Genomic DNA, 11,301 nt, shown 5'->3' on the forward strand with positions numbered 1-11,301 from the left:
GGTGCAGAACATAGTTCATTAATGCGGGCATTTAGAGGCCTTGGTGATAGTTAGCTGGATTGATACCATAAGATGTTTCCTGGATCTTGTACCCAGCCACTGCTCCATCAGAATCAGATGGTGATTCATTTGAAACTTCAGCTTGCTCTGCACATAGGCATTGCTGAATGGCTATTGATAAGTTGATCTTTTTTGCCACTAAACAAGCATCATAGTTCATGGATCTTGTGCAAGCCACCTCGTCAGAGTTCATGGATCTTGTGTCCAGTCTCCCGCTACAGTTCTTTCAGTATCTGATGTGATTCCCTGTAACTTCACATCTCGGACAACAAACAGATGTTGCTGATTTCTTTATAAAAAAGAATGTTACTGAGTTAGCGTTGCTAGTTATTCCTGCCACGAAACAAGCCTCATGCTGCATCTCCAACTTTGAGCAATATATCATGTTAAGCTTTGGTTTTAATTTATTAGCCTTGTGTACTGCTTTTCAATAAATGAAACAATCATCGCTTCCCTTCTTTTCCAGCCCAGCGCTTCGCTTTCCCTGGACTTTCTATGGTATTAAGATTTTAGTGATCTTTACGAAGTGTGCCTTGAACCCTCTGCTGCACAAGAGTGCCACTTGGTAACATTTTCGTCACCACCACTTGCACAAAATTTTCTGAGTCAATCGACTGTACATCACAAGTGTTTTAAATGCGTAAGAACTCGTTAGTTTGAAGAAAGACTGCCAATTACGTGGCACAGGGTTTTTTGAAGAGACACGTTGTTCAACCATTTATTACAAACAAAACTAGCAGGACTCACAAAATACATTCAGAAGCAACCTCAGCAGAATCTTTGTTATATCAGCCCTTGGGCCATTGTGACCTGAGCCAAAATATAATGAGAAGAGGCAAAGAAGCAAGAAAATCACAGGATCACAAATGAGGACAGCAAGACCAAAGCTGAGGACAAGGTTAACTGCCACCTATAATAAGTCAGATATGTTTTTGGTAAGGAGTGTCTAGCTAATACAACACTTTCTTGTGAAGAACTACAATCCTGATCCAATTAATCCAACATCGTATATTTTTGTAAAATCCTTAAAGCTCAACATAGAAAGGATGCTGCCTTCTCAACGTGGCAAGATTTTACCCAAAGGCCCCAAAGATAAACCCACAAGTTGCTTCATATGCCCAGGGAAGCTTAGTGGCCAACAGAAACGAACTCTAAAACATGATCACTTGATCTACACAGGGATAGGCTCCGGAGCGGGGTCTGAGGGAGTACCACTACTGCCATTGAGGACAGTCACATTGCCGTCTGAATCCACGTCCACAATAACTGAATCACCTTCTTTGATCTCACCTGCAAGCATTTTCTCCGCCATGCTGTCCTCTAACAGTCTCATGATAGCTCTTCTCAGAGGCCGTGCTCCATAGCTCGGGTTATATCCTTCATCAACCACCCTATCTCTAAACCTCTCTGTCACTTGAAGTTCTATCTCCTTACCCTTCAGCCTCTCAAATACCTCCTTGAGCATGATATCAGCTATCTCCTTAACCTCTAACTTTGTGAGCTGACGGAATACAATCATCTCATCCAATCTGTTCAAAAACTCTGGCCTGAAGTACTGTTTCAATTCTTCAGTCACTAAGCTCTTGATACGATTGTAACTGCTATCCTTCTCATCATAATCGAGATCAAAACCTATACGACGGCCACCTTTCTCTATCACACTACTTCCAACATTTGATGTCATGATGAGAAGTGTGTTCTTGAAATCGACAGTTCTCCCCTTGCTGTCTGTCAGCCTTCCATCTTCAAGAATTTGAAGCATCATGTTGAAGACATCGGGATGAGCCTTCTCAATTTCATCAAAGAGCACAACAGTATAAGGTCGTCGCCTTACGGCTTCAGTCAATTGACCACCTTCTGTGTAACCAACATAACCTGGGGGTGATCCGATGAGCTTAGAGACTGTGTGTCTCTCCATAAACTCACTCATATCAAGCCGGATCATTGCTTCTTCGGAACCAAAGTAATATGCAGCCAGTGACTTTGCCAGTTCTGATTTCCCAACACCAGTTGGACCAGAAAAGATGAAACTAGCAATAGGTCGGTTGGGATTCTTGAGCCCAACCCTCGCACGTCGAATGGCACGACTAATGGCTTTGACAGCTTCATCCTGGCCAATGATTCGAGTGTGAAGTGTTTCTTCCATTTTTAGGAGGCGATCAGATTCGTCAGTCGAGACCTTCTCAACAGGGATGCCAGTCCAAGAAGAGACAATGTGCTGAATATCTGCTTCAGTCACAAGCGGACCTGTATCTCCAGCCTCACTTTCAGCCTTGCTCATCTCTTTGTTTTTGTCTATGAGGGCCGTGATCTGTGCCTTAAGATCCATTTCTCTATCACGTAATTCCCCAGCCTGTCCATTAATTCAAATCCATCTAATTAGGAAATTCAACAATTAGAATACTTGATAAGAAAATAGTTCAACACTATTGATAAGAAAACAGGCATTTTAAAGGGATTAATTAGATGTACGTAAAAGAGACAGTACCTTTTCGAAATCCTGACCGCGGACAGCTTCATTCTTCTCCTTTGTGATTTGACGAAGCTCTTTCTCAAGCTCTTTTGCTTCCTCAGGGAGCTGCAAGGCAACAACAAAGCATTGTCACTCTACAAATAATAGGGCAATGACAGATTATAATAGAGATTAAGGGAGCATTCTGTACCTGTGCATGGCGAAGTCGAACACGAGAACCAGCTTCATCAATCAAGTCAATTGCTTTATCAGGCAGAAAACGGTCACTGAAATCCGAAGATGCAAGTGAAAAGATGTATCGTGTTGCAGAATGAGGAAAATATAAAAACATACAGTAAAATCAATATCACGGAATCCATGACAAGTTTTTTTCTGGACAGAAATAAGCATAGAACGTAATTAGATGCTGGCAAACCAAAAGAAAATGAAAAAGGAAAAATACCAACCTTTATTATCACATTTTACTATCATAAACTAAGTTGAACTTTATGTGTACAAACAAACTCGGTAAGCAAAACACATTTCTTCAAGGTAGCAATGCATCGACAACCCAAAGCGAGAAAAGTACAAAGGATATATATTAGATACCTGATGTACTGGTATGAGAGCTGGGCAGCAGCCTCTAATGCCTCGTCAGTGTAACGAAGCTTGTGATGAATCTCATATCTCTCACGAAGCCCTTTCAGAATCTGAATGGTTTCATCAACAGTAGGTTCAGGGACCTTAACTGGCTGGAATCGCCTCTCCAATGCAGGATCTTTCTCAATATGCTTTCTGTATTCATCTAGTGTGGTAGCTCCAATACACTGACAAGAAGCCAAGTAAATACTATTGAGTTGGTACTTGGAGATAAAAAAAAATTCTCCTGTTTAGTTCACATATTGAGTAGTTAAATAATTTTTGACCTTCTTATGGGGTTGTGCCAGGAAAATGCATGTTAACACAATGATATATCAGCTAGAGCATTAGATTGTCCTTGAGAAATATTCATAATTCTCGTTTTAATTTCCAGAAAGGACAGAAAGAGAAGAACAAGACAACCAGGATAACTAACCTGTAGTTCACCTCGAGCTAGGGCAGGTTTCAAGATGTTTGCAGCATCGATGGCCCCCTCTGCAGCTCCAGCCCCGATCAAGGTGTGCACTTCATCGATAAATAGTATTATTTCATCACTCTGTTTGATTTCCTCCATCAGCTTCTTTAGCCTTTCCTCAAACTCTCCACGGTATTTTGTCCCAGCAACAAGCAAACCCATATCAAGAGTTATCACCTAATCATTACCAAAAAGTAACTCTTTAAGGACACGAAGAAAAGTAGCTGCATCATGCACGAAATATCCAGCCTAATTCCAGATAGATGAGATTCGCACAAATAGGTTTGAACCTTATTACTTGAGCTCACTTTAGCTTGAGCTAAGAATTAAGTTCAACAGGGATGCTAAAATCGTTTTTGTTCAATTAGTTAGAAACATAGATCCATAAATCAATTTACTAATAAAAAGAAATAAGCCAAGAGAGCAAATATCACATAAAAATATATATCTAAATTTCAAGAAAACATGAAGATACTAGGAAAATGATTTTGAAATCTTTCAATTTAGGGAGACAGCATGCATATTAATTTGAACCTAATCCTTGTGAATAAAAAAGCAGACTAGACTGGACCAGCACGACAGTAGCTCAGCTTCTGGATCCACCATACTATACGACAACTGGTAGAAGAAAGGGGACAGTTAAACATAACATTCTGCATGTTATCACACGTGTACCTTCTTCCCCTCAATTGTTTCAGGGACATCACCGTTTGCAATTCTTTGTGCCAGACCCTCAGCAATAGCTGTTTTGCCAACACCTGGTTCTCCAATAAGACAAGGGTTGTTCTTAGTCCGCCGACCCAAGATTTGAGTGACCCGTTCAATTTGCAGTTGTCTTCCAACAACAGGATCTAATTTTCCCTAACAAATAGCAAACTCAAATTATTGAAAAGTGTCCACTCATATTATAAATACTTTTGAAGTTACCTCTTCAGCTAACTTTGTCAAATTTGTTCCGTACTCCTCCAGTGTAGGCATTTTTTGGCCAGAACTTCCACCTCCAACGCTAGCACCAACAGCCTCATTACTCTCTCCAACCATTCGGATCACCTATTTTCAGAAAAAAGAACCAATAAGCTCTGATTACAATGAAGTCAAGAAATTAAACTACACTCAAAGTAGAATAAAACTACTCAGAGGAAGCATGTGAGATTTACTACTTGCCTGAGTGCGGATGTTACTGGGGTCAGCGCCCAAATTTTCAAGGACACGGGCAGCCACACCTTCACCTTCACGTAGCAACCCAAGTAGCAAGTGCTCCGAACCAATATAGTTATGCCCTGAATTAACAACTAGTTAATAAATTGAATAAATATTTTTTCTTTCTCAAAAAAAATTTGAATAAATATTTCAACTAACAACCGCGTTGGTGCATGTAGAAGACTAGAAAGGCAAGCAAAAGGGAAAGAAAATCATGATATTTTAATAACTCCAATTTGGCACAGAAACGATAACCAAAGCTGTTAATGAAGCAACACGAGAATCAGACTCAACAGGAGAACCATCTTTACGGCAAGTCTCAAAGGTAATTCAACAAATATTGACAGTTAAATAAGGATACCTAGCTGGCGGGCCTCCTCCAGAGAGAGTTCCAAAACACGCTTGGCACGAGGCGTAAAAGGGATCTCAACGGCAACAAATCCACTACCCCTTCCAATTATCTTCTCCACTTCCACACGAGCATCTTTCAAATTAATTCCCATGGATTTAAGAACTTTAGCAGCAATACCAGTTCCCTCACCAATAAGCCCTAACAGAATCTGCTCTGTGCCAACAAAATTGTGACCAAGTCGTCTGGCCTCTTCTTGTGCAAGCATAATGACTTTTATTGCCTTCTCTGTGAAGCGCTCAAACATTGCTTTTGGTACAAATCGGCAACCTCGTGGTCGTCTCACAGAAGTTGCAGCTGCTACCTTGGATTGGAGAGTTTGTTCAGATCTAACTAGTGTATCTATTGCATTGCATCCTCGCAATCCTGAAAAATCCCGCAGCCTTAGCGAAGGAGATTGTGCACTGCATAGCATTTTAACAGTTCTGTTCGTTTTCCCAGATCCATTGAATTTTGTCGTCCTTTCACCGGCAACTGACGATGGGATGTTTGTCGACTGAACTAAAGCTCTAGCCATGATGGACCTGCCCAGGATAAAGTAATAATCAGAAAATCTCTCTTCTGATATAAAAAAATACCAGATCTTCCAGATGCCTAACAGATAATAGTATGCGATGTCACAATTGAAAGATAAATCAGCAGAAATCAACAAATTATCAATTCAAAAACCTGATACCAGGTGAAGGTTCATATCTTTTGATCCAGAAGAAGCTAAAAAATATAGGCACTGTGCAAGGAGAAGAGTGATAACTGAAACACAGAATTGCCCAGAAAAATTAGAGAAATAGTATACATACTCGACAAGAGTTAATGCATGATTATAGAATCAATGTAACAGAATATGTACCATAAGTCTGAGACATGATTCAATGTCATATAAACCAAATTTGGTCTAGCCTCCTAGATATAAGAGCTGAAACACTACACAACTGCCGAGTAGTAACAGCACAATCAAGGATTGAGTAGCCAAAGTTCCATGGCTAGATTGAACAAATATGAGAATATACAATCACACACACATGTGGGTTTTGCTAACTAACCACATGGATGTAGTAGGTTAGCATTGTACCATAGTCCCCTTTTTTCATCTTCTTTATATGCCCCTAATAGGTTGTTGCAACACACTGATAGGGGAAGCCTTTTGGTCTCTATTAAAAAGTTAAACTCAACACCATTTTGTACCAACTATCCCCTATTCCTCGATATTTGGAATGATAAAAAAACTTCAGTAATTTCCATCAGATTATTCAAATTTCAAGCTCTTGGAAAACTCTTCCCCACTTGTGGGATTTTACTGGGTTGTTGTTGTTGTTGTTGTTGTTGTAAGCTCTTGGAAAACCCCAGATAGACCACTTAAAGGCCCATAAAACTGATAACCCAATTTAGTTCAACTCATCAGTTTCAGTACAAACAAAATCCTAACAACATGAACAAGAGTATAAGACAAGAAAGAAGGAAGAAGAGTGAAGAACAAGGTAGATATGAAGTAACAAATATGAGGAGCCACAGTCCAAGGCGAAAAGACAAATGTGCAATGTTGTTCTTGTGAAGATGAAGGAGAAGTTGGGTGAGGTAGGGGGAATTGATATTGGGGAAGGTGAATTTACCACAGAAAAAAATGACAGTGGTTACACGCCAAATTTGTAAGAGAAAGTATTGGAGTAGACGAGAAGTGAAAGGGCAAAACTTTGGATGACAAAAGATTGGTTCAATCTTTTGGATTTAGTTCAACTCCATCAGGATGTAGCTGAAGTCTATTCAAGTTATTCAATATTGCTGCATTATAACAAAATATCAACAAACAATGCTAGGCAATGAATATGCAAAACATGGGGAACTGGGTGAAATGCAAAGGAAGGAGAAGAAATTCGGGGATATTGGTGAAATGCAGAGGAGAGGGAAGAAATTGGGGATTTTGGTTGACAACACACACACATACAAAACCTCTACTAGACTCATTAAGCAGGCTAGCAAACAGACACACACACATATATATATGTATTAACTTCTTTGATCTGAGAGGGAAGAATTAAGCTAACACACACACACACACATATATATATATATATGAATGTCCTCTAACTTCATATCTCATTGGTGCTGTATAGGAAACTCAATCCCTCTTAACTTCCAGAAGCATTTTCTACCCCTTTGGATGCTCTTTGGTTTCTTTCTATTTCCGAAATTTTTCATAGAGAAATCAGGTGGCAAAATAAGTAAGTCTGAATTGTGCTGGAAATCAGAACCAACTATAAGGGATCTTTGGCTCTAGAAAATGGTTTTTAACAAAACGACAAGTGAATTATCCATTCCTTCAAGATAGCCCCAGTTACACGAGGTGACCCTAAATACCACCTAAGAATTAAATACTTTTGAGTATTTAGCTAAGGGGTGAGTCTGGAAGTTGAAATCCGCAGCAAGTCAACCACGACCCTATGAAGTGCTTAATAGAGTTTTCAAAGGGTTGAGCTACCTCATATCCTTATAAAGACAGGCACTTTACGAAAGAGCTAAGAATCCACCATAAATACTAACAACTACTAAACCTCAACCCAAACTAGTTGGTGTCAGCTATATGAATCCATACTTTCCGCTTTACTCCAGTTTAGCCTCGTCTCATTCTAATACTCAGTATATGTTCAAACGAAGCTCCTATACGTTAACAAAGTGCAATTAGTACAAGCTGAAGACACATTTTTACATATTCATTTTCAAACTCAATCAACCAACTATGCTTCAGTCCCAAATTAATTTGATTGGGCCCATTTCATTCTAATACTCAATAACTTGTCATTATTTAAAAAATTACTTATCTTTTAAGACAGAGATTCAAATTTTTCCAAAACTAGTAGTTCTCAGAATCTTACCTTTACCCCTATGTTTGATTTGCAAAGAGAAATAAGAAAAAATTAGCTAAGGAACAAGTAGAGAAAAAAAAATACAACAAAATAAAATAGTTAAAAAAAAACAGCTCAAAGCAACTCAAATAAACAAACAACAGCCAAAAAAGGTACAAACTTTACCACTCAATTAGCAAGAATTTGACGAGTACAACTCTTGAGAGACTAAACAGATTAACTAGCTCAAAATTTCAAACAAATAAACAGAAACCCAAATACCAAACTATAAATTATCCCAAACTTTAATATATGATTAACCAATATAAGCATAGAAAAAATTAGGTAAAAAGAATCAGAACCTGAATATTACTACTGTAGTCCCAGAAGAATCTGGGAAATTGAAGAAAATAGAAGGAAGGAGAAGATGGGTTTAGAGGAAAATGGGATTAGGGTCACTGGATTGGAGAAGAGGAGTTGAGTATTTTTTTATATAGATAATAGTGGATGATAAATAATCTTATCTATCCCTTTTATTTACACAGTGTGAAGGAGTAGTATTAAATACTTTATTATATATAGTTTTTTTTTTTTTTTGCCTCTCTTTTTTAAAAGTAAACACTGCAATATTTCTTCTCTAGAGAATGAGTAATTACAAATTTTTTTTGAAACTTTTTTTTCTCGAGAAATCATTTTTATTATTGGAAATATGTTTTACCTGAAGAAAATATATTTTGGCAAAAAGAAAGAGAAATTAACTTATGTTAGTTGTGTGGAAGTTTATTTTCTCTTTATATTTGAGTTATATATATTGACATGGTCAAAATATTTTTTTATATTATTAATGTAGTTTAATTAGTTGTATGTGGAAGATTAAGGGGTCGTTTAGTTGGGAAACAAGTTATTCATGATTAATTATTTCGGGATTAGTTATCTTAATATCCTATATGGATAAAAAATTCAAAAATCCCAGGATTAGTTATATCATGACTTTATCCCAATCAAACGTGAAATAAACTCATCTTAACTTTAATTCCGGAATTAATTATCCCTTATCTCTAGTACCAAACGAGCCTTAAGTACCTTATTTTCTAGGATTCAATATGTACTTATTGTAGACAATTATTTCTATTTAACATTAAAGTGATATCATATCAGACAAGAATTGTTATATTGTTAGTGGAAGTGAAACTACATATTCTTACTTCCTTCAATCAGTAGTAGTTTATGCAAGGCTAACCATCCGGTATTTACTTTAGTAAAAAGGTTTTCAATAGTATGTTCAGTAGAAGAAGTTTTACCACTATTATATATTCAGTTCACTGTAAATATTATTTTATTATGGAAGATAATATTATTTTATTGTGGAAGATAATATTTTTCAAAGCTTTTATATAAATTTACCTATAAGACCGAAATAGTTGCCTTTATAAAATTCTAACACTAGTAGAGATATTATGCTTTATTTTGTTGAAGGTGGGGTATTTTCATATTTTATCATTCACCTTATACGATTATTGTATGTCATTTATTTTACTATTCAAACAAACACTTGAAAAAAATAAAGTTTTCCATGAGTACTATATGCTAACCTCTACTTTTATATACACATAAATTCTAGAAAATATTCAAAAAAATAGATTTCTCGAGAAAAAAATATTTCCCACCAAAAATATTTTCAATAAGAAACATTTCTCTCCATTGTCAACGTTCATTAAAGCTTAGAAGTCAAATTTGCTGGTATTCTTTTGGAACTTTTGAGGTTTATGGTCCCATTTCATGTCAAAGAGAAAATGGATAAGGGTACATTGATTTGATGTGCTAGCTTATTACAGATTCATCAAATATTTCTCTTGCTTGAAATTTCTTTCAAAATTTGGGGGATCTTTTATTTATTTGTTTATTTTGTGTGTTTATTTTGCAACTTATGGAGACTGGAGTTATTACCTATTGGAGAAAGCAGCTTAAAATGGTTATATAGTCAAAACTTAGAACAAAAACCTATCAGAACCTACAAATAAATCATGCTTATATTGGGTCCAATAGTAACATTTGTCCTAGTAATAGCACAAACTAATCACTTTTCAGCTTTATAATTAAAACTAGGTGTTATCACGATGGTTCACGGAGGGCGAATCGGGGTCGTGACAAGTTGGTATCAGAGCTCTAGGTTCATAGGAGTCATGAATCACAAGCTGGTTTATTAGAGTCTCGTAGATCGGTACGGAAACGTATGTACTTATCTGCGAGAGGCTATGTAACTATTAGGAAAATTCCACTTTATTTGATTTCCTTTTCGTGCGAGATTTTGATGTGACAATTCTAAACTTCTGTCATCTATTCTCTCACAGATGGTGAGGACACACGCTACTCGAGATGATCAGGCACCCGCGTCCCCTACTCCAGCCGTCAGAGGTCGGGCCCGGGGCAGAGGCCGAGGACGCGCACGTGGTGCAGCCAGAGCACCTGCGTGAGCTGCCGCCGAGGTACCACCAGCAGTTCCAGCCGGAGTCCAGGCACCTGATACGCCTACTACTACTACTACTACTCCAGCTCTTCAGGAGACTCTTGCGTAGTTCATGAGCATGTACACCACTCTGACTCAGGCATGGTTGCTTCCCCTTGCTGCAGCCACATCTCAGGCCAGGGAGGAGCACAGACTCCCGTCGCCCGCACTCTTGAGCAGCGAATGCATGTTGATCAGGTCCTAGAGATTATTCCTGTACAGCCTCTAGTCCCAGGTCAGCCCGAGGACAGGGCAGCGGCTCAGAGGATGAGCAGCGGAGAGTTGAGATTTTCAAGAAGTATGATCCTCCTATATTCAGTGGGTTAGCATCAGATGATGCCTTGAGATTTCTGGAGGAGTGTCATTGTATCCTCCTCACTATGGGTATATCAGGATCGAGTGGGGTTGCTTTCACTACCTTCCATCTTCGAGGGGCCATCTATGAGTGGTGGCACACCTATGAGTTAGACAGTCCGGATGAGCAGCTTCACTGACTTGGGCTCAGTTTTCAGATATGTTCCTGAGAGAGTTCGTTCCTCAGAGCCTCAGGGACGCATGGCGCGCAGAGTTTGAGAATTTGTGCTAGGGTACTATGACTGTCTCGGAGTATGCTGTCCGTTACACCAGTTTGGCTAGACATGCCCCAGCCTTGGTTTCTACTGTTCGCGAGAGGGTTCACCGGTTTATTGAGGGGCTTATTACCAGCATCAGGTCTATCATGGA

At 38.4% G+C, this 11,301-nt stretch overlaps 1 protein-coding gene across 1 annotated transcript; it reads right to left on the reverse strand.

Moving 5' to 3' along the window:
• Positions 1–948: 948 nt before the first annotated feature.
• LOC107804165 (ATP-dependent Clp protease ATP-binding subunit ClpA homolog CD4B, chloroplastic-like) lies at positions 949–8,621 on the reverse strand. The gene is made up of 10 exons (XM_016628008.2): positions 8,435–8,621; positions 5,188–5,759; positions 4,791–4,906; positions 4,554–4,676; positions 4,302–4,487; positions 3,588–3,803; positions 3,122–3,339; positions 2,724–2,799; positions 2,549–2,638; positions 949–2,413 (listed from the first exon to the last, which is right to left on the reverse strand). Exons 2-10 carry the CDS (start codon positions 5,750–5,752, stop codon positions 1,232–1,234), a joined length of 2,772 nt encoding a protein of 923 aa, XP_016483494.1. The 5' UTR covers positions 5,753–5,759; positions 8,435–8,621; the 3' UTR covers positions 949–1,231.
• Positions 8,622–11,301: the final 2,680 nt, after the last annotated feature.

The sequence above is a fragment of the Nicotiana tabacum genome, chromosome 20 (assembly GCF_000715075.1).
Source record: "Nicotiana tabacum cultivar K326 chromosome 20, ASM71507v2, whole genome shotgun sequence".
NCBI classification, from domain to species: domain Eukaryota; kingdom Viridiplantae; phylum Streptophyta; class Magnoliopsida; order Solanales; family Solanaceae; genus Nicotiana; species Nicotiana tabacum.

Excerpts from the sequence above, each read along its gene's own strand:
- LOC107804165 (XM_016628008.2), bottom strand. The coding sequence starts at position 5,752 with ATGGCTAGAGCTTTAGTTCAGTCGACAAACATCCCATCGTCAGTTGCC. Across the intron at positions 4,677-4,790 it reads CCAGTAACATCCGCACTCAG|GTGATCCGAATGGTTGGAGA; the intron begins GCAAGTAGTAAA and ends TTCTGAAAATAG. Across the intron at positions 3,340-3,587 it reads TAGCTCGAGGTGAACTACAG|TGTATTGGAGCTACCACACT; the intron begins GTTAGTTATCCT and ends GCTTCTTGTCAG.